The sequence below is a fragment of the Engystomops pustulosus genome, chromosome 9 (assembly GCF_040894005.1).
Source record: "Engystomops pustulosus chromosome 9, aEngPut4.maternal, whole genome shotgun sequence".
NCBI lineage: Eukaryota > Metazoa > Chordata > Amphibia > Anura > Leptodactylidae > Engystomops > Engystomops pustulosus.
Genome location: NC_092419.1, coordinates 81,511,607 through 81,535,252, shown reverse-complemented (window position 1 = coordinate 81,535,252; position 23,646 = coordinate 81,511,607). Strand labels below are relative to the sequence as shown.

Sequence of the window (23,646 nt, the reverse complement as noted above, 5' to 3'; positions counted from 1 at the left end):
TGAGTAATTCCCACACATAAAAATAACCCCACAGCACCTACTAAGTAATGTCCTCCACAGCCCCAGCAAGTGATATCCCCCACTACGTAATTTTCTCAAAATTAACAGTCAGTACAGGCGGTCCCCTACTTAAGGACACCCGACTTACAGACAACCCATAGTTACAGACAGAGCACTATGACCTCTGGTGAAGATTTTTGAATGCTTTACTATAGTCCCAGATTGCAATAATCAGCTGTAAGGTGTCTGTAATGAAGATTTATTGATCATCCATGTTCCATTACAGCAAAATATATTCAAACTCCAATTGTCACTGGGGCCAAAATTTCTTTTGTCTGGATCTAAAATTATAAAATATACAGTTTCGACTTACATAAAAATTCAACTTAAAGGAAACCTACCACTTTAAAATGACCCTTCTGACCCACAAATACCTTAAGCTAGCTCAGGATGAGCTGATGCCGAACCATATTTTCAATTAAACCAGAAACCGCTGTATTTGTAGAAAAATGATTTTCTTGTGGTAGTAAAACCTGTCTTCGGCGCTTCTGTAAGCGTCATACGGCGCGCACCCCGGACCCTGCTCCGCGGTCACGCTCTCGTCAGCGCCGCTCCCGTCACTAATTTTGCAGTGCCCGAGAGCCGGTGACGTCACCGAGCTCTCGGGCACACTAGCGCATGAGCACCACCTCCTCCCGGCGCGTCGCGGCCGGATCCCATTGCGCATGCGTGAAGTCCCGAAGCCTCGCGATACTACGAGGCTTCGGGACTTCGCGCATGCGCAATGGGATCCGGCCGCGACGCGCCGGGAGGAGGTGGTGCGCATGCGCTAGTGTGCCCGAGAGCTCGGTGACGTCACCGGCTCTCGGGCACTGCAAAATTAGTGACGGGAGCGGCGCTGACGAGAGCGTGACCGCGGAGCAGGGTCCGGGGTGCGCGCCGCATGACGCTTACAGAAGCGCCGAAGACAGATTTTACTACCACAAGAAAATCATTTTTCTACAAATACAGCGGTTTCTGGTTTAATTGAAAATATGGTTCGGCATCAGCTCATCCTGAGCTAGCTTAAGGTATTTGTGGGTCAGAAGGGTCATTTTAAAGTGGTAGGTTTCCTTTAAGAACAAACCTCCGGACCCTATCTTGTACGTAACCCGGGGACTGCCTGTAATGTCCTCAAAGCCCCCAGTAATGTCTTCCACAGCCCCCGCCCTAACAATTCTCACAGATGCCATTAATATCCCCCTTAGCCAGCAGTATCTAATGTCCCCCACAGCCCCCAGTAATATGCCCCACAGCAACACCAGTAATTTCCCCACAGCCACTAGCAAATTCCCCCAAAGTCATGCATCTTTTGATCTGGCATTGTCCCTGGTGCAAAGTTGCATTCTATGTAGCATGAGCTGACATTTTCATTGATAGGATTTTGACGACTGTTTTATGACCTTTTGATAAATTTTTATTACAATCCATATGGGTGGAAAATGGTAGATAAGCAGGATGTGGACCTCTGAACTTTTTTTTTTTTTTTTATAAGAAAGTGAAGACAAAGTCCAGCAACAGTGAAGATCTTCAAAAATCCAATTTCTTTATTTTCTCATATAAAAGCTGCACAGATAAGTAGATAACATAGGGAAGGGAGGTAGAAAAGATGAATGGCAACTCACCAAAAAGTGTCTTCTTATTGGTTCTTTTATCTGAAAATACTCACAACCTATGTATACAGGAGGAAGGAGTGAAGTGAAGGATCTCACATATACAAAAACATGACAGACATTTCATGCACTTGGCACTTCATCTGGTCAGTTTGTACAAAAGGAAGCGGCCACACTCATATCTGAAACCAAACCTAGACTGGTCACTTAATCAATGAGACATTGGGGCACATTTACTTACCCGGTCCAGTCGCGATCCAGCGGCGGGTTCTCCGACGCTGATTCGGGTTCTGCCGGGATTCACCAAGGTCCGTGCGCCGATATTCACCAGGTGTCGCTGCTGCGCCGAGGTCCGCCGGAGTTCACCTGCTTTTTTCTGGTGTATGTGAGTGCTTGATCTTGCGACACAAATGGCTTTTTAAATTACGTGGTTTTTCCGAATCCTTCGGGTTGTCTGGTGGCCACGCCCCCAATTTCTGTCGCGTGAAAGTCGGCGCGATTGCGCCAAAAATCGATCGCGTGCGCCACAATCCCGTGAAATACAGCGCAAAGCGGAAATATTCGGGAAAAACCCGACGGATTCGCGGCTGCGGACCCTTAGTAAATGTGCCCCATTGGGTCTTCTGGGTTCATTTATTATGTTAGTTATGTGCAGCTGCACCTACATCATCTCGTCCAGTGCGATGCATGTCAAACCTATCACTCAAAGCACTTGGAGAATGCGCATGAAAGGCGCAACTCCATTTCCAAAGCATAAGAGGTTTCCTTGTCTGCCTCCTCCCCCAGGCGTGGTGAGAGGAGTGACGTATGTCATGCAACTCAGAGATTAGGATGCCTGGCAACTAATGACACGTAGGAGGACACAGCCAATAATTACAACTTGTCAAAGACCACTTGTAAGGTAGATACATTTGTGCTATTGAAAAACACACGTGTCCGATGTATGGTTTGGCACTCAAGGTGTAATAGACGAGAGAGAAATAAATAGATCTCAACTCCTCATATCCCTGTCCTAAGTGCAATGCTCATAAATTTCTTTTTGTTTGTATTTTTTTTTGGTCTTTTTGTGAGACCTGCAGACCCGAGGGCTCCCATTTTTAATATTCAGCTTGCATCTTTTTGTGATAGCACTGTTTGTCGATCCCCCCCCCCTCCTGTATTTAGTGGTGGTATGTATTCTATACCTGCAAATTGCAATGATTTCGGATTGGAATTCTGACATGCTTCATTATGTTCTATTAATCTGGTTGCCCCACTGCCCCTTCTTATAGGTACAGAAAATCACATATTGGGGCACATTTACTTACAGGGTCACCGGAGTTCACAGTAAGTGCACTGTCCTACTATAATGCACCGTACGGCGATTCACTAAGATCATGCGCTCGATATCCTGCATGTGTCACTTCGCCGCTCAGGTCCGACAGAGTTCACCATCTTTTTACTGGTGCATGTAAGGGCATTGGGGCAGATTTACTTACCCGGTCCATTCGCAATCCCTGCGGTGGATTCAGGTCCGGCCGGGATTCATTAAGGTAGTTCCTCCGCTGTCCACCAGGTGGCGCTGCTGCGCTGAAGAGCATCGAAATGCGCTGGGGTTCACCGAGCCGGGCTGAGTGAAGGTAAGTGCAAGCTCCGTGACACATTTTTTTTTTTTAAATGCGGTGGTTTTTCCGAATGCGTCGGGTTTTCGTTCGGCCACGTCCCCGGATTTCCGTCGCGTGCATGCCAACGCCGATGCGCCACAATCCGATCGCATGCGCCAAAATCCTGGGGCAATTCAGGGGAAATTGGCGCAAATCGGAAATATTCAGGTAACACGTCCGTAAAATGCGAATCGGGCCCTTAGTAAATGACCCCCATTGTCTTGCGACACAATTTGAAAGTTAAATCCCACGCTAAGTCTGATCATTAATGCCTCAACAGCTATGCCTATGGTGAAATGGGAGATGCCAATTGGTAGCACAGTAAATAACTACCTTGTGCAACAGCTCTGAGCCCTCTCCATAAACACTTAACAGCTCCCTGACATGTAGGTGCATTAAGGGGTTAAAGAGCACTACAACCCCCATCCCTATATGCACTATAACAAAAAAAAAAAAAAGGGTAAAACTTACTTTCCCAAAGATGTCTGGAGCCAATATACTAACTGAATGTGACCCGTAAGGTTATGCTTGATGTTATAGCGCTGCTGGGTCCTAAAAGAGAGAAAAAACGCTATGAGCTAAAAGAAAAGGGGTATTACTTAAATGAAAGGGACAAATAGAAAAGGGGATATTATAAGTAGGGCGGCAACGCAGAGGGGGCATCAATGGGGTATTAAATCATTTGGGGGGGGGGTGCTCACAGGGCAGGGGACATTACATAGAGTGGGGAAAGGGTACATGCACCGCATCAAGTGTCATGGAAAAGCCATATCTAACACATGAATAGTGTGTTTATACGGGTTACAACACGCAGGGCTTCTTTACTTCATTGGACGTGTTTCTTGTGTAGTCTTATCAATAAAGTTGTGTGCGATGACGTCATATCGCCGCGACTAACGCGAGATCGCTGTATCTGTTCTACACAGCAGCTTCCCCAGGTTTCCGGGCCGCGATGCCTAAGGTGGTGTCCAGGTCGGTGGTTTGCTCCGACACCCGTGACCGGGAGGAGTATGACGATGGAGAGAAGCCATTACACGTGTATTACTGCCTGTGCGGGCAGATGGTGCTTGTGCTGGGTGAGTATGGCCCTGGCCTGAGCTCTAATAGCTGTCAGTGTACGGGAGACCTTTACTATGCTCCATGGCTGTGCCCAGCACATTGTTATGGGGGCACTACACGGGTCTAGAGCCATGGGGTTCCCGTGCCCACCCACAGAGAATACCAGGGCCCTTGTGATGGGGGCACAGTGGGCTCTGCCTCCAAAGCTTATGTGGTTACAAGTAGGTATCCTGAGAGGTAAAATACATGGACTCACACAGTCGGAGCAGGGAAAAGCTGAGGGAGAAGACAGTGTAACAGCCCGTGAATCCGCAGCACAGAGCGGCTCTGGTAACACACTCAGGAGCCCTTCTGAAGTTCATAACAAGTATAAATAGATAGAAACCACCATGCTCTGCCATTTCTATCATAAGAAAAATAAAAATCCCTCCAGATTTTGCTTTTGAGGGGACTAGGTGCAGTGGGTGACCTTTACCTACCTGTATAGTTCTGGTAATTGTACTAGACTGCATGTAACTATCTGTCTATCTATCTGCCACTTTAAGAAGTTCACCCCCATCACAGTTTACAGTTATGGGATACAAAGAGGTTTATATGCCAGTGCTCTATACCATATATTAGTGTCTACTCCTCCCTGCCCCTGGCTGTGTGTGATCCTTACATGGAGAATGTTTTGGGTTTAACCTAACACAATTATAGAACAATTTGAATTGGTATAGACTTTTATTTTTGGGAAGTGTCTGCCTCTTCCTCCTGTGTAAATGTGCACGGTCCTTTAGTGTGATGATGGTGTAAAGAAGCAGTGAGCTGTGTCCTAATGTGAGTGGGAGACTAAAGCGATAATTCTGCTGTTGACCCCTTCCTCCCCGCAGCAATGTCTTCTATTATAGCGGTGGTTATCTGGGATGACTTTGTATTGACATGTCACATGAGATGACCCAGCACTTTTCTCTTAGTCGTCTTGCGGAGTGGATTAATCTGGGTCAGGTCATTTGGGAAGTGGTGATGTCACGCCACACATCTCCCCTGTAGTTAATGGCAGGGTTACATAAGGAAACTCTTCTCTGATACTGTGCGTTTGATTCAGTGCAGAGCTGCATAGCCTGGATTTCCAATCTTTGGGGAAGATTTATCAAAAGTATCTAAAAGTAAGGCCCTATTCACATGGGTGTTTTTCATATTCATATGCTATCCAAGATTTTTGCGGAAAGTGTCCCATAGTTTCTGATGTGTATTCACTTGTTTATCACTGACTGCGCGCAGATTGCAGCAAGCATTTTTCATTCTCGCACATCGATCTCCTTAAAAGTCAAAGGGGTTCACAAAAATAATGCTTGCAGTTTTTTTCATACATGCTGTTCTATTGTTTTCAAATTTTTTTTTTTTTTACGGCAATAAAGAAAACAATGTTGTACACATGTGAACTGCATATAGACAAGGGGTCTGCGTACATGACATGAACACATCAGTCTGAATGAGCCTCTGGCAAAGTTCTGGCGGCTCCTGATGTCGCCCCTCTTTTGTTGTACTAGTTGTAAAAGCGCTGAAAACCTGTTTTAAACCCTTGGTAAAAGATATTGGGCACAAATTCCAATTGGTTGATAAACCTGCTCCTTGTGTTTAACTAAAATCTAACAGACGAGGGGGCAAGGCTCAGCATGATTGACGGGTTCATCACTATATTCCAGTGCTGAGACAAGTCAGTCATAGTTACTAATTGGACCCCTGTTCCTGAGCATAGAGGGTCTCCTATAGGAGCGACCAGCGCATTCTGCTATGGTACGTCACAAGGGGATATCTGGAATGAGATTCATACTGAGACTATTGAGAGAGTTTTTGCTGTTATGAATCCAATGGAATAATGGGGAACTCGCTAAGGCCCAGCTCTGACTACCTGCTAAGGCATGAGGTGACTCTCCTGTGGTCCATAGCTGATTTTAACAATGATGATTTATAAAATAAAATTACTTAGGCATTCTAAATCATTTCAGTACTTTTATAAAACTTGACATTATGTGGCTCCCTGTCAGCATCATGTTGTAAGTCCATGATGGTGGGGGCAGATGCAGCCTGTATGTGTCTATGTCTCTTCATTCATTCTTCCTCTCCTCCACACCACCCCCCTCCGTCCCCTTCCCAATGCACATGACAGCAAGTCAGAAGGGCTGGAGAGAGGACTCGCTTCCCAGGGACTTGCTACATGCTGCTGGCAGGGATCCAGGTAATGTAGATTAAATTTATATAATTTACTGAAATGATTCAGAATGCTGACAAAGGCATTTTTAACATGAGCTTAGCTATTGGAAACTGTCACCAACTAAAAATGACATTCCTCATTACAGGTTTGCTTAAAGTTATCCTCTATCCACAGCATAGGGGATGCTCGGTAAGGCTCTTACTGCAAGGACACTAATCATGAAAGCAGAAACCCAGCAAACTGGAGAATGGAGGTCCAGTACTCAGAGGATGCGATAGCGCCTCTGCAAGCATCTGATATATGTAGAGGCTGATTTACTGCCGCCAAAAAATAATCAAGCATATAAATATGCTTTGTGATATTCCTGTTCGAATGCGGGCTGCCGGCGTACGCTCTGATCTTGCAGAAGAGGAAAATATCCTTTGCAGGATCGCAGCACTAAGTGGCTAGAAGCAGGGAGGGACTTCTGGCTGACTGTCCGGGCCCTCCCAGGGGGGTTTTTTGTACCTGGCTCCGAAAGACAGGTTAGTGATAGAGGAACGGAGCGCCGGTGGGATCTGTTCTGAGGTGTAGACCATGGTCCTGTTGCCGGCACTGTGCTGCTCAGTATTCCAGTAATGTCACTCGCCGTCACAGGCTGCAGCCTCACGTCTGATCAGCCCCTTCCAATCTTTGCCCTGTACTGTGATATTATGCAATGTGCTCCCTCTCTGCATGTCTCTGTATACAGATCACTAATAAGTCATCCAATGGGCTGTTACCATTAGATCATCACTGTTATCGCTCATCTTTAGAGCTCATTCACATGGCCGTCTGCGGGGACGTACATGCGGCCGCATGTACGTCCCAATAGACGGCAATAGCGGCGCAGATACGATGCCACACGTGTGGCACCGATCCGGACCGCACACCGCAAAAAGATAGAGCTTGCTCTATCTTTCGGCGTGTGTGCGGCCGTGCACCGCTATTCTTTATGGAGGGAGGAGGGGTCACCTCCTCCTCCTCTCCAGCACACGGCGGGCATACCGCGTGTGAAAGGACCCATTTTATAAGAAAAGCAAGGGACACATATATTATATGTTCCTTCCTAAATGTGCTTCTGTAAATAAAAATTGTAAATAAAAAACAAAAAAAAAAAATTAAAAAATGGAAAAAAAATATGTCCCCAATCCCTCCAAAAATAAATTTAATAATAATGCAGCGGTATCAGCCCCGGGCCGGTCTGGGGGCCGCTGTCAGCCATAGTCCACTATGTAGGTTGAAATTTCTGAGTAGACAATAAAGCTGCGTTCACACCTGCGTTCAGCTTTTGTGAAGCGCCACGTGTGAACATGCCCTAAAAAGGTTGTGCAGCACCTGTTTAATACATGATGTAATGTTACTATAATTGTCTCAACTGGCTATTTAAGCACAGAAAACAGGGGCTGTAACTATTTTCTTGTATTAAAATACATCTATTAACACTATATAGGCGTTATATATTTGTATTAATTAGAATTTTATGTTCTTCCTCTGCTAAAAACATTTCTCAAAAATGGTGAAGGGAGGATTATTACTCTTCTGGAAAAATGTTAGTGCGACCTCTGCCAGTACTCAGAGTGTAGAACTTTAGGATGAGCTTGTGTCCTGATGTTCCATTCAGTTGTAAGGGATTATCAGAAATTGTGGAGTCCCGCTCTTGTCTTTAGCATTTTTTGTGAATGAGAACCACAGTAGTAGTTGAGTCTGCATGCACTGCCTGCTGCTCCATCAGTAATTAGAATGAAACCCCTCATTCTCCAGATTGTCGGTGATCCTATTCTCCTGATTGCTATGGATCCCATTAGTCGAACCTTCACAAATCATCTTGCCTTCTCCTATCCTGTGGATTAAATCTGCTAAAACCTGTCATGTTAAACCAGGGACTCTTACTCATTACTGTGGTAATCTTATTTGTTACCCATGGCCTCCTTCCTTCTAAACTCAACTTTTAGAATAATGCTAATGGACCTGAGGGGCTCTGTGGGGTGTTTCCAGAGTCCCTCAGTGCTGTAGTTTCGCAGGCTGTTGCAATGAGCAGAGCAGGTATTCCCTCCCCCTCCACTTCCTGCTGCTGCTAGATTGCACAGGTAAGGAGATCGAGCTGATTTTAGAAGGAGGCCATGGATAACACATATAAGTCACAGTGCTTGGATCTATGAGTAACTGTTCCCAGTGTATCATGATGGATTTTGATTGTAGATTATCTTTAAAGGAAACCTACCATTAGATTTGATGCATTATGAAGCAAACATACCTTGAGAATGCTGTAGCTACACAGATGCAGGATCATATCTTGGTTAATCCCTGAGCTGAGTGGTTTTTGCTGATAAAACAATTATAAAATTATGACAATGAAGCTCTGTCGCTTCTGTGGTTGTGCTTGGCGCTTTTCCTAGCACACTAGTTATGCACTGCTCAGAGGATAATGTAATCCCCGGGTTGTGCCTGAAGGAAGAATAATCAATTGCTGCACCATCCCCCAGCTGCTGTGTATGAGTCATCCAGCTCAGGTTGATTAGTCCTGTCTGGACTAAGGTGTGCAATACAAGCTCAGTGTACCTTGTGCAATCATGCAATCCAGCTTTCCCAAGGTCCTGAACGTTATAATTGTTTTTTTCAGCAAAACCACTCAGCTCAGGGATTAAACAAGATATGATCCTGCATCAGTGCAGCTACAGCATTCTCAAGGTATGTTTGCTTCAAAATGCATCAAATCAAATGGTAGGTTTCCTTTAAAAAGTTGGTGCAACCCCTTTTAAGGGATCAGACAGCAGGAATCTGGTCCCATTTGCTGTTGTTGGTAAAGATATGGACAAGGAACCACTTTACCTGAACCGCTGTTGTGTAGCTGCACATTTTCTTTCTTGGATTGACTGCAGTGATTTGTGTATAAGCACAAGAAGGATTAAATAATGTGCCATTTGTTCACCTCCCAGATATTACCCCTGCTATGATCATGGTGTCTCAGTGTCGTTGATGTGTTCCACAGCATATAGCACCTGGAACATTATACGACTGTCTGCTGCGTTCTTTCTCTGAGAATATATTTATTTTAATGACGTTGTTGCGTTTCATTGCGGAATGAAGTCTTGTGAACTTGGCTCCTTGGGCACTTGAGTTGTGAGAAGATGTAATTGGATTTCAGTCCTTGTGTACGGCTAGGACCCGCTGTGCTGCAGTAATTATTTAATTCGCGACCCAGCTCGTCTGTGTGCTGATAGCCGTCCTCAGCTTATGTGTTATGTTCATCAAAGACCCTTTAGCGGTAATGACCAGAGGCCGATCCTGGTGTTCGCAGTAAACAGAAAATAATGATGCGTGCGATGCCTTGGAGGATTGTGCGGCCATAACCCCTCGCTGCACAGATAGCTGCTCTTTGTTTTATCGTCTTTTTGCAATCTTAGGCATCCGTGTGTTGTTTGTTATGAGTGAAACAAGGTGATTCTCACTGTATTACACTTGTGACATGCAAAAAATATAAGCAGTGGTAAATATTCACATCATCAATGAGCAAAAGATCAGACACCGGCATAACTGTAAAACTGTTGCTTCATGCTTTATTTTGGTGTGAAGTCTCATACAGGAATTACTATATGTATATACTTGAGTATAAGCCCCCCCCCCCAGTATATAACCAGCCCCTGTACCTAATTTTAACAAACTGGGAAAACCTATTGAATCGAGTATAAGCCTGGGGTGGTCCTGTTCGGACCGTTCGGCTCCTCTTCCAGTTCCCGCGTACGGCCGGCACACAAAATAACGTTGCCGCTTGCCGACGTCATGTGAGTCGCCGGCATCGCGGGGGAACCTGAAGTGGGGTCGAAGAGGCACCGGAGCATCGGAAGCAAGAAGAGGACCTGCAGGGGGGCATCGGAAAGGTAAGTACAGTGTTAAATTTTTTAATTAAGTCAGCAATTTTTGTGCTGAAAAACATGGCTTGTACACACTATGCGTAAATATTAGGATTCTTTTAAAAGGAACCTACCACCACGATTCTACCTTTTAAAGGTAGAACGGGTGGTAGGTGCATGTATAGGACGTGAGGATAGCTCTTTTTAGAGCTAATCCTAACGTCCCCGATATCTTTTTGAAATCTTTATTGCCCTCGTATGTAAATTTTGTAAAGCGGCTACTGGGGCGTGGAGTAGACGGACATGAGGCTACATATCGTGGATACTGCACGCCCCAGCAGCCTTTTTACTCCTCCTACCCTGAGATATCCGGCACGCAGCTCCTTGTAGCTGCGCGCCCTCGTCCAAGAAGCCAGCATTCTGCACATGTGCAGGACACATGCCCGCGGCCACAGCTCCCAGGCCGGAGCTACTGCACATGTGCAGAACTCCGGCTTCTCGGACGTGGGCTCCTCATAAGATCTCCGGGTAGGAGGAGTAAAGAGGATACTGGGGCGTTTAGTAGCTGCGACATGTGTAGCCAGTTTACAAGATTTACATATTAGGGCAATAAAGATTTCAAAAAGATAGTGGGGACATTAGGATTATCTCTAAAAGGGCTATCCTCACATGCCATTCATGCACCTACCACCCGTTCTACCTTTATAGGTAGAATCGTGGTGGTAGGTTCTCTTTAAGTAGGTGTGAAAATCTGTATGAAACATTGATTAGAATTAGTTTGAAAATCAATAGTTTTGTACCTGAATATTTGTGTATAAATTGACAAGTGGGCTTTACCATTCCCCTTGTACAGCCTGGATGGTGCCAGGATGAGGTGTGACCACACCTACTGGTAACAACCAGCTTTCACTTTATTCAGAAGCTTGTAGAAGGAATAATAGAAGCGCCACACAACATAGGAGTTAGAAGAAAATACACCCTGAGCTGTTTATTCGTTGAATACAGTGTCGGGAGAGTCTCCTTTTAATAGTCCTGATTTCATCTATTAGGTCTTGGCAGGTCATGTTTGTATTTTATACATTTATTCTCCTGTGTTTCAGACTGCCAGCTGGAAAAACTTCCCATGAGGCCTCGGGACCGAGCGAGAGTTATTGATGCGGCAAAACACGCTCACAAGTTCTGTAACACCGAAGAGGAGGAAGCGGTTTATCTGCGCAGGTATCTCCCCCGGGTCTCGTCCTCTGCTCTGCCTTCATTTAGACTCTTCCTCACAGATGAGATCCCGGGGTTACATATATTCTCCATTGCCTTCTGTTTATGACTTGTTTTGTCCTGTGTCTAAAAAGCATAAAACCAGCTTATGTGTGTTTTTTTTTTTTTAATTTTATTTTACTGCAGTGTGACAGGTTTACTGGAGTAGAAGTGACCTTTGCCAGCTGATGGGGTTCATGTATCACACACTATACAAGAAAACAATAGCTTCATTAACATACAACCTCCACACATTGCATTAGTTATATTGCGGCACTTTACTTCAAGAAATCCTGATTGTGCCATTAATCTTATCCTTTAACCTCAGTCCCCAGCCGCTCTAGCTCAGATAAATCCCAGGAGGTGCCCTCTCATGTAATCGCCAGCTGAGGTGATGACCCTATTCAGTCCATTATAGGCTTAATGAGCGTCTTTTCAACGTTTTACGGCTGTACCAGAGGGATGCAATGTCATAAAGCAGTATCGGTAGTTACCCACCTCCAACGGGAAACATTAATCGAGTGGTGTTGGAGTGAACCTGTTCAAGTTGAAGAAAAAAAAATGGGAACACAAACTGTACTGTACCTGTAGATCAATGATCGCCCTCAAATTATATGGAATATGCAAGTACATCAGCAATGTATGGAGAAAATGAGTTCTGAATGTGCCCTGCGAATACTGAAGAAGATCCCTCTTAGCTGCATCTTATCCCTGAGTCAGACTGAGGACCTTCAGACTAAAACCACATGATACAGACAGGAGGTGAGGGAGGAAACAATGATGCCCAAAACCCACAAAAGGGGAAAATAACATTGAGGTAAAGGGGTCTGCATTCAAGAACTGGGCAGCCAAGTGTTAAAATTTGGGGAGCTGCAGAATGCAGACCATATAATCGACTCTATGTTAAATTCCTCTATTAACAGAATATAGTTTAGATCTGCAACCCCACCAAGAGAGAAATATAAAACTTTTGTCTTAAAAGTGTAGCCTGGTCATGGGAAGAGACCTCCCTTTCCCAAACCATGAAAAACTGTCCATCTAAACCCCAAAACTCCTCACTTTGTAGCAACCCGTAAATCAAAGCGATGTGGTTTCTGAGTTATGCAGCATCCTGCAACATTGTCAGGTCCCTGGAGATCTCTGACAAGGGGGCAGTAGCAACTCACCTGATGGATTATTAGCCAAATGTGTCCCGTAGATGTGCCCAAGGTTATTGAATCCATAATTGGCCTAATACAGGACTGGGCGATAATATGACGCAACTTAATGGAAGGAACCTCAGAAATGTATAAAAATCTTGGACTAGAAGGTCAGCTCTGTGGTATAGTATCATAAATGTGCCCCGGGGGTGGTAATCCACACTGTCCAGCAACTTCATCAAGGTCCCAACTAAAGGGTAGGGGGCTTAGTGTCAGAGACTTCACCCATAGTGTGACCATGAGCAGAATATGGGTTTACACACCATTTCACAGAAACTGGGGGATGAATTCCTTATGGTACTAGAGTTGTCTGGAAGGCCATGTTATCTTCTACTTTTGTTTGTAGTCTTCCCTCGTTCTGTTTTCTTGTATTTTAGCTCTTCTCTCTAGGGTTTTGGCCTCTGCTGGACTGTAGAGACGGTATTTGAGTTCTACAAGGGATATGTATGAATGAGCGGTGTGCTAATTCCTATTAGTCGCAGTAGGAGGTATAATTAAGTCTCTTCGTTAGCGATGTGCGTCCTCCTGTCACTTATTTATCAGCTCATTGCCCTTGAATACTGGGGCTGATTTGCTCAGCTTGAGACAAAGGCAAATCGGCAGGAATCTTCAACTCTTGTAAAACTTCTTCCAGGCCGCTACAAAAAGCAGCGCAGGGAGGTGCTTTATATATGGGAGAGGGTCCTAACCTTCCCTGGGCTAGTGTCCAATCGTAAGAATTAGATTGATGATGTACAGTCTATCCTGTATTATGCATAGTAAATTAGATTAGTGTTCTAATAATTGTCATAATTTAACTTTGTTGTTCATCATCCACAACAATAGCTGCCTGTCACTTGCCTAATGATGTGTGTAGGTTACAGTGCTGGGGTGAAGGTGGCATTGCACATCACACTAGCATTGGCAAGTTTTTTATTATTTTTGGTGTGACTGTCTAACCAAGTTGTGCGGATCACTAATTTAGTATACATGGTAGATACACTGCTGTGCTATTAACTGTCTGCGCCGCTCTACATCTTCTCTCTGCTCTGTGTAAAAGCTATAGTAGCTTTCGGGCTGAATACTGTAGTAGTCACTTAGAGATGGAGGTGTGTGTTTGTGTGTGTCCACAATTACCAAGTAATTGTTAGTAATCATAATTTGCTGTTTTTCCCAGATATTTGCTGTATTCGCGGCAGACTCTCTGTTGATCACATTGTAGTTCTAGTAATTGGTAAAATCAGACATTGCACTTGTGAACACAAACTAGTGGGGCCCTGCTGTGAGTATAAGAGGGTTAATAGACTCATTAACCATCCTCTTCCCTTCTCCTCATTAATACTGGAGAACCAAATGTCATTTATGAGGTTAACCTGCCAGAGTTTTGAAATCGGCCATAAAGAAGCCGCTACATAAAGAAATGGAATGGATTAAGATCGTCTGCTTGTATATTGTTTAACCCGTACAGGACTCGGCACTTTTTCAGTTTTGCGTTTGTTTTCTACTCCCCTCCTTTCAAAGTGATATCTTTTTTATGTATATGTCGTGTAAAGGCTTGTTATCTGAGGGACAAATCGTACTTTAGCGGCTCCATTTAATATTCCAGGCAATGTACTGGAAAGCTGGGGAAAAAAATTCCAAGTGCAGAGATATTGACACACTTTTACTGCGTTTTCTTGAGGGCTTTGTTTTTAAGGTTTTCATTCTTCTCTCTAAATGACACTTCCTCGTTATTCTTTTTGCCATTTTGCCAAATTCTGAGGCCAATGGTGTACGGACCTGTGCAAAGTGTGTCATTTCTTGCTGTACGTGCTGGTGTTTTAATTTATATCAATTTGGGACCTATGTGACTGCTTGTTTGATAATTTTTATTCAAATATTCATGGATGGAAAAATAGTGAAAAAGTGGTGATCTGAGCTCTATTTTCTGTTAGTGTTCATGGCCGGGAATAATCTTGTTTACATTTTTTATAGAATGGGCATTTTGGGTAACCCTCTTACCATGGTCCATGGAAAATAAAATTGTGTGCCCCGCAAACAGTCCATATCTAAACCCAACCCATATAATGCCCCCTTTCCTGCTGCCCCTGGGCTAAAATGCCCCTTTTCCTCCAGCAGCTATTTCTCTTGCGTCCTTCTAGTGTCTTGATAAGACGACGGCTACGGAAAAGGCGACATTATTTTTTCCTATTTTCTATAGCAACCCTCACAGATCTATTATGTCCACTTCTCTTTGGGATTTTTACTGTGAGGAAGTAAATATACATATCACACATATGTAAGTACTAATAACATGTCCAGCAGCGGCCTCCCCTCACTAATAACATGTCCTGCAGTGTCAGTTCCCCCAGAAGATGTGCCCAGCAATGCTCCGCTTACCCCCACATGAGAGGAGTCCATGGCACGTCTATGCTCTCGGCGCACGCACCCCCTATGATGCGGGTATGTGCGGCAGAGAGCATAGATGTGCCTCTGCCCGCACTGCAGGGAAGCGAAGGATAGAATAAGCCAGAGCTGCGGAGTGAAGAGGAGCACTGGAGGTAAGTTCCAACTTTTTTTTTTCTTCCAAGTTTCATATAGCAGCCCAGGACCGGCTGTTTCTTGGCCCGCACTTGGGCTGAGGCCGGCGGTCGGAGAGCACTGCTCTAGGGTACTTTATCAGTGCAGGGTCTGATTACTCATACTTTAGAAATGTTACCGTATATACCGGCGTATAAGACGACTTTTGAAGACAGAAAAATCTTCTGTCTTCTCTGGGGTCGTCTTATACGCCGGTAATAGTCTTATACGGTGGGTCCCGGTGCATGGAGAGGGCTCACGGGCTGAGCTCTCTCCATAGCCGGTAAGTCTTTGCTGCATATTGCAGCAAAGGCTTACCGGTAACACCCGCGATCGGTGCTAGCACCGATCGCGGGTGTTTGCACAGCGATGGCTGCCGGCAGCCTCAAAAAGACATCGGGGTGAATACTCACCCTCCGTTGGCCCCGATGTCCGCGCTGTGCTGTCTTCAGTCTTCCGCGCCGTCTTCTTTCTTCTGCTGGGCGCCGCCATGCTTTTCCCCGGGGCGGCGCCTAGTATGACGTCAGCAGCGGCGCGTCATACTAGGCGCCTGCCGGGGAAGATCAATGGCGGCGCCCGGCAGAAGAAAGTAGACGGCGTGGAACACTGAAGACGAGCCGCGCAGACATCGGGGCCACCGGAGGGTGAGTATATAAGTTTTTTTTTTTTTTAATGCTGGGCTGTATGCTACCGGGGGCAGTGCTGTATGCTACCGGGGGCAGTGCTGTATGCTACCGGGGGCAGTGCTGTATGCTACCGGGGGCAGTGCTGTATGCTACCGGGGGCTGTGCTGTATGCTACCGGGGGCTGTGCTGACATGGTAACATGTTGTTGTTGTATGCCTTATGTTTATGAGCGACAGTTTTCCTGCTATATACCTGCATGTCATAAGAATTTACATTAAAAAAAGGACCATGTTAAATTCAAATCTGTTTTTTTTTTAATTTTTACCGGTGTTTTGTATGCGTTGGAAAAGGGGTAGTCTTATACGGCGAATGTATCTTAAACTCTATATTTTAAACAGGAAAGTACGGGGGTCATCTTATACACCAGGTCGTCTTATACGCCGGAATATACGGTACTTATTATCTCTAATAGCCTTATCTCTAATAGCCAGCAATTGGCTGATGACTGGAGATCACTATACGTGACAAGCCTATGTCTTGGGGTTGAAATCTGCCCTCCAAGATGGCGGCCCCCGTCAGCACTCACAGGTAGATGTCAGTTGTATTATACAGCTGACACCCACTGTGTATGGAGAGAGCTCAGCTCTCCATTGTTACCTGCCCCTTTGCCTAACTCTGAATACAACCTTGTACACTAGGGGTTAGACATATTGTTGCCTATTCTGAAGAGCTGCTGCTCCTACACCAAACAGTTACTCCATTTTGATAAGTTTGCAAAGATGGTGTGGGGACAGGCTATGAGAGGCATTTAAGCATATAATACTAGGTTTGCCAGAACAACTTAAGTTACCGGACTTGTGTTCATGGGATTAGTAGGGGGTCCTTACTCCAACTCCAATCTCTATAAATTTTGTCAGTATCTCCAATTATGACAAGCTCTCTCCTTCCAGTTTCCAGGTCCTTGTTTTGTGTTGACCAGCTATCAGCTATCCCCTGATATATTCTTGGATCACAGGGTCCAGTTTCCATGCTTTACTTACTTGATAACTGCAAAACTGGTACACAAAGCAGTCCCAGCTTTACATAATCCCTCCTTGATGGAAGAGATATGTGAGGCATCTCTAGAGTCTCCAATGTTGGTATCAACTTCTGCCAATAATAAAATAGAATAGGACGACTCCCCACCTCAGAATGTATCCAGTGCAGAGCCCCTTACGCCAATTTTTGGCATATGTAATGGACATGCCCAGTCTGCCAACTTTCTCCATGTGGAGGAAACTGGTCAACTCTATCAATCCCTTCAACTGCCTAGTCTATAAGGGCAAGGGTTGCCCAGATAAATTCCAAAAGGTGTGGGTAAGGTAGTGCAAATCACTTTTAATGCAGTTCTCAGTGGATTCCTTCAACAATCAGGTGAATACTCTGGGACGCTCTTGATCATCTAAAGGGAAGGCTACAGGACAATGTATTCGGTGGTTTAATGTTATGTATACAGTGGTGTATACAGGGTGTGTGTGTGTCTGAGCTGTATTAACATAATAGGTGAGAAATATTTCTATATGATTTATGTTAAAAGTTTTTCATTTGTATTTTTATTTTGCAGACCAGATGGCATTGAGCGTCAATATCGGAAAAAGTGTAGCAAGTAAGTAGACCGTAAGGTGTGTTGTATACAGTATAGGGATGTTTCTGTGTGCATTGCAAAGGTTGAATTCTGCACTCAGATTCTTCTACTATAATTTCACTACAGAGTTTAAGACTGCTGCGATTATGTGTGTTTTTATGCAATAGTTTGTATTGTGTCGCTGTGGGTTATCTCCTGGACAATGTTCAGTCCAGTGATATGAGATTCAGTGTGGAAAAACACTACAGCACACAGGTGTTTTTTTTTTTCGAGCACACACTTCCAGCCTTAATTCAATAGACACATTTTTGTGTGTGGTTTCTGGTCTGTTGAATAAAAAAAAAGGTCTGTCCTTCAGGAGAGAGCAATATTTTTTGTTTTTCCCTGCTCAATTTCCAAAGGCCATTTAAGGCTGTGTGGTTAAAGGACATTTACCACCACATTTAGGGGTGGTAGACTGGCCCCAAACGTGTGCTCGTTACCTTATGGGTGATGAGGGACTCCTTCTGGCATGCTCTGCGCCATCTTCTATAACGAAATATTGTCTTTTAAACTTCATGCAAATGAAGCGGAGGAGCTCACATCTCTGCTAGCCAAGCGCCTCCTGGCTCTGGCGGAATCTAATTTATTCACACCCCTCCCCCCCCCCCCCCCTTCCCCATGTAGGCTGGCCGCAAGTGCTGCCAGTGACGTCACTTACCTTGACAATTCACCGGAGACAATTTGGGCTACGCAAGAGACACACAGGACTTTGTCGCGATTTGGCGCCAGAGAAGGAGGACCTCGGGAGGTAGCTTCCACGTGAGATTAACATACAGCTGGGTGACGTCACTGGCTGTCTGCAGCGCTTGCGGCCCAGCCTACATGGGGGGGGGGGGACAGAAGGGGCGTGAATAAATTAGATTCCGACAGAGCCAGGAGGCGCTCGGCTAGCCGATATGTGAGCGCCTCCAGTTCATTTGCATAAAGTTTAAAAGTGGATATTTCGTTATAGAAAATGGCCCAGAGCATGCCAGAAGGAGTCCCCCATCACCCCTAAGGTAACGAGCATACGTTTGGGGACAGTCTACCACCCCTAAATGTGGTGGTAAATGTCCTTTAAGGTGTATTTGGGACCTCTATTGGCAGTAAAGCATGTACAGTATGCTCCCTCCCTAGACTACACCTAAAAGCCCCACAAAGCTGATTGCAATGCAGTTTTAACTGCCCCATGTCACTGCACCCTGACCCTATTCACTGTAACTTCACTACCATAAATGGCAGGAGTATTAAAAATAGTTTCTTCACTACCTTATTATTAAATTTCATGGGAAAAATAATAATCTCCTCTTTGAATAGAATAGAGGGAATGTAATATACAAGGATTGTGGCAGAAGGAGGCCCACATATGTCCACAGGTGGCCACGTCCAGCCAGCTCTGCTCCTCTGTTTAGTAGAAATAAATTATAAAGCAAAGCGTCTGTCATTCTGGTTTTTCTGAGCATTACACACTGGTCCAGTGCCCGCAGCAGACGTCTGCCTCTGAGCAATCCCATGTTCTATTTTAAGACCGTTCAACACAGGAATATACTCTACATCTGACATTTTTATAATCCCCTGTGCCCCACTAAATATCAGAAAGGCCCTGAGAAAGAAAAGGACAACGCTATTAAAAAACCTCTAAAAGAGCAGTGATCTGAGTGACATCCACCATTACTAGGGTCAAGAATCACATGGCTGAGAAATACAAAGCTAAGATCATTGTCCCTGATATCCAGGTGCAGCATAAACACAAGCAAAATATAGAAACCAGAATACTTGCAATATATTTTACCGCATGTTGTTTTCAATCAGAAGAATTATCCTCCGGAAAACACAAGTCAGTTTGCAACTCAATTTTGGCGTGTAATACAGAATGTAATGTAATCATGTCCTGTAAACAAAGCCTAAACTTGTAATTAATGTCATAGCAATTGGGGGTGAATAAGGTGGTTCCAGCACCTCGTCCTGTTCCTATTGGCTGTCAAACTGAGGGGCCCATCCTTGTACTGTAACAGAGAAATAGTCATTTATCCTTCTTCTCTCCAGATCAATGGGGACAGATGTAATGGGCTCTTCCCAGAATATCACTCATTAGTTCTCTGCTTCTCTGATCTAGAAACGGGGACTTGCACGTAGCACACAAACATGTTCCTGCTTCCCTCTTTCTTAATATCTATACCCATCCACATCTTTAAAGGAAACTTACCAAAAAGTAAAAAAGCACTACACATACTCACCTGTCGTCCTCTTCATCTAGATCCCGACACTTGTCGTCTTTACAGGCTGGGATCACCTGAAAAAAAAAAAAGACTTATGAAAAGGAGCTCTGGGACGCAATGTCCGACGCTCCAGGCTGCTAATTATGCACATCCTCGCCAACTCCTTCTCTCAAGCTGGGAAAGGGTAGTGACACCACGAAGAGGCGTGAATAATTAGCAGCCTGGAGCACTGGACTGTCCCCGTGCTCCGCCCTGCTTTTAGAAGTTTTTTTTTTTTTTCAGGTGTTCCCGGCATGTGAAGATTAAAGAATGCAAGTGGGAAGCAAAGATGATTATGTGTAGTTTTTTTTTTTTTTTTTTAACTTTTATCTTGTTGTAGGTTTTCTTTAACTTTGAAAAATTCATCTAATAAAATTTGAATAAATGTAGTGGAAAAAAAAATTGCACTCGCCACAACATAACTTTCTAGCTGATGGCTGTGACCGTTGAGCTCTAATCGTCCTCATGATCTGCATGGTTTATATCTACATCATGGACATGTCATGCAGTAATGTTCTGATGTGTTTCCCCTCCTATTTGTAGCCCATTACTTGACTATATTGTTTTGCTCATTTACAGGTGCAGCCTTCCCTTATTCTATCAGCACCAACAAAAGAATGCCCCTGCAACCTTCATTTTCAACGGAGCTTTGGTCAAGTTTGGACAAGGATTTGGTAAAACAAACATCTACACCCAAAAACCCGATCCACCTAAAAAGGTAAATGAGCTGCACCATTGTGGTGGTTATGTGACATGTGAAAGATTCTTGCTGTGACTGTAGAACTAAGCTAAAGAGTAGATGGAAACCACCTGCTTCTCACTCATGAATCTCAGAATTCCATCTTGCTAGAAAGACTGACAGAAGCTCACGATTAGATTACATAGAAACTTTGTTAAAAATGAGTTACGAAGACCCCAATGAAATGATAAGACTATGAAAAACCGTTTACCAGATGCTTTACATTGTCTATATCATAATGACTATCGCACAACAGGGAGTTCATTCATAATGTCTTTCATAGAGTTAAAATGAATGTACTTCTATGTGAAGGTTTAATGGTGAAAACTTGTTAGTTTAATGGTGAAAACTTGTTAGTTTTATTTTGGGTTAACGGGAAGCTAAAAATAAAAAACAATCCTTTAACATTTTGTTAATTTTGAACTAGCCCTATGTATCATTAAAAGAAGCTTCAAAAATTAAAGGGAACCTACCACCCCGATACTTCCTATAAAGGTAGATCGGGTGGCAGGTGGATGAATGGGACGTAAGGATAGCCCTTTTTTGGCCTAATCCTCACGTCCCCGCTATCTTTTAGAAAACTTTAATGCTGGCATATGTAAAAAAATTTTAAGAGGCTATAGGGGCGTGGAGTAGCCGGACATGAAGCTACACGTCGCGGCTACTCCACGCCCCAGTAGCCTCTTTGCTCCGCCTACCATTTAACCTTCGGCGCGCAGCTGCCTTTATAGGAAGAATCGGGGTGGTTGGTTCCCTTTAGTTATGGCCCTTAAACCAGCATGTCTAACACCTCTCCAAAAATGCCCTGGCCATTAAAACCTTTGCAGGCCTTGTGATTTAGTGGGTAAGTGTTACGTTCATTTCCTGGGGCAGCAGAGCCCCGTGTTCAGACAAATTTCATGCACAGATCCCGGTCGTGGTCAGGTCTGGTTTTGCACAAGTACGCATCATGTTATAGAGGATTTAAAATTTTTATATTTATTTGTTTTTAGTACTTTTTTTTATTTTTTATAACATCTCTGCTTAAAATAATCTTCTTTTTTCTTTAATAGGTGATGATGACCAAGCGCACTAAAGACATGGGAAAATTCAGCTCTGTTACTGTATCCACCATTGATGAAGAGGAGGAGGAGATCGAAGCGGTAGGTGGCACATAAGTAATTGCCTCAGATTGTAACACCCTTTACACTACCATAGACTTTCTTTGGACTAGTATGAAAGTCTGTTTAAAATTTTATCGCTGATGCTACCATCATTGTAACTTTACAGAGGGAGGTGGCAGATTCCTATGCGCAGAATGCTAAAGTCATCGAGAAGCAATTGGAGAGGAAAGGAATGAGCAAAAGACGACTACAGGAACTGGTACGTATGATGCTGGAACCCACTGACCTGCTGCATGCAGAATACATATCATCATGTCTATGATGTGGGGTATGTCATTTTAGACACAGATATCACTCAGATGCACCTGAAAAAAAAACATGCTGACCTCTTTGACATTATTTCCTGATCTGTGTGTTTCTCCAGAAGGTGTTTTAATGCTTAACCGAAAGCATAAATTGGCCCCTGGCATCAGTAATAAAGATAACCAGTAGCTGCTTCTCTAGTGACTTGAGCCTGTTCACCTTGTGCTGGACATTAAGAGATTACACGTCACTTACCTCCTAATCTTACAGCACCACAAGGGCTTTATGAATGCCAGATGCTTGGTTCAAGGTGCAATTCATACCGATGTTTTCTTTCCACAGGCCGAATTAGAAGCGAAGAAGGCAAAAATGAAGGGAACGCTGATTGACAACCAGTTCAAATAGGAGAGACACGCGTCTGGAGGCAATTTAGCGCTGCCCGCCATAACATATCTATTACTAGTAGCATGACTGGTACGTGCGCCAGGTATGGGCACCATCAAACATGTCTCCATGGAGCATGCCACCCCAGAGATCTGTACAATCGACATGTTGCGAAAGATGAAAAGTTCTCTCGATTTTTCTGAGGGACTAAGCAGTTATTTCATGTTGGACTTCTGTAAAGAATAACTCTTTTGTGATAATAAAATTCATTATTTTATAAACATGATTTAGCGTTATATGTCTCTTTATATAACACAAACCACACATATATAGTATCACCGTGTCCATAGAATAAAAGTAAATAATTATTGAACCCGCACCATGAACGCCAAAAAAACTGTTGAAAATCTGCCATAAAATTATGATTTTTACCCATTTAATCCCACAAATAAATGCATGAAAAAGTGATCATAAAAACCTATGTACTCTAGAATGATACTGTTGCAATGTACAACATGTCCTGCAAAGAACAAGCCATCAATCAGCTCCATAGCCAACAAATTAAGTGTTCTGCCAGTTGAAAGACGGCGATGCACAAATGTTAGTACGTGCATGGAGAGGGCTTACGGGCTGAGCTCTCTCCATAGCCGGTAAGTCTTTGCTGCATATTGCTAGCATCGATCGCGGGTGTTATCCACGTCCGGCTTCAAAAAGATGAATGGGTTAAAACGAGACAGCCTCCGGTCTTCTGAAGGATCAGTCAAACAACCTAGGGTTAAAGTAGTCTGAAAAATAGTAGAAATAAAAATTAAAAAAAAAAAATTATAATACAAAAACTTAAATTCAAATCACCTTTCCCTAGAACTCATATAAATAAACAGTATCACCACGTCCAAAAATGCCTGATCTTTTAAAATATAATAAAGTTTTTTCACTGCGTTTAACCCCGTAACGGAAAAGTCGAAGATGGCACATTTTTTGCCATTTTGAGAAAGCTAAAAAATCCTATAAAAACTGATAAAAAGGTTTTGCAGTCCTAAAAATCGTTGAAAATGTCATCAAAAGTCACAAAAAATTACACAACCCACACCTCCATACACAAAATTAAAAAAAAAAAAAAAAAGTCTTTAGCTGCAGAAGATGGGGAAGGGGGGGGGGGGGACTTTGTACAGGAGGT

General features: G+C 43.9%; 2 protein-coding genes across 2 annotated transcripts in view; one reads left to right on the top strand and one right to left on the bottom strand.

Annotated features, from left to right (window-relative positions):
* Positions 1–4,226, bottom strand: part of LOC140078066 (relaxin receptor 1-like) — a 273,289-nt gene extending 269,063 nt beyond the window's left edge. The window contains exons 1-2 of the mRNA XM_072125872.1: positions 4,121–4,226; positions 3,767–3,847 (exon numbers count right to left, since the gene is read on the bottom strand). The gene's annotated coding sequence lies outside the window, so the exon portion shown is untranslated. The remainder of the gene's footprint in view (positions 1–3,766; positions 3,848–4,120) is intronic.
* STEEP1 (STING1 ER exit protein 1) lies at positions 4,157–22,755 on the top strand. The gene is made up of 7 exons (XM_072125873.1): positions 4,157–4,371; positions 11,524–11,641; positions 17,641–17,682; positions 20,520–20,658; positions 21,732–21,821; positions 21,949–22,041; positions 22,428–22,755. Exons 1-7 carry the CDS (start codon positions 4,248–4,250, stop codon positions 22,488–22,490), a joined length of 669 nt encoding a protein of 222 aa, XP_071981974.1. The 5' UTR covers positions 4,157–4,247; the 3' UTR covers positions 22,491–22,755.
* The last annotated feature ends 891 nt before the right edge of the window (positions 22,756–23,646 follow it).

Bases quoted from the DNA above. Each gene is read 5' to 3' on its own strand.
- STEEP1 (XM_072125873.1), top strand. From the start codon at position 4,248: ATGCCTAAGGTGGTGTCCAGGTCGGTGGTTTGCTCCGACACCCGTGAC. The intron at 4,372-11,523 runs GTGAGTATGGCC...CCTGTGTTTCAG, and splicing joins GCAGATGGTGCTTGTGCTGG to ACTGCCAGCTGGAAAAACTT. The intron at 11,642-17,640 runs GTATCTCCCCCG...TTTATTTTGCAG, and splicing joins GAAGCGGTTTATCTGCGCAG to ACCAGATGGCATTGAGCGTC.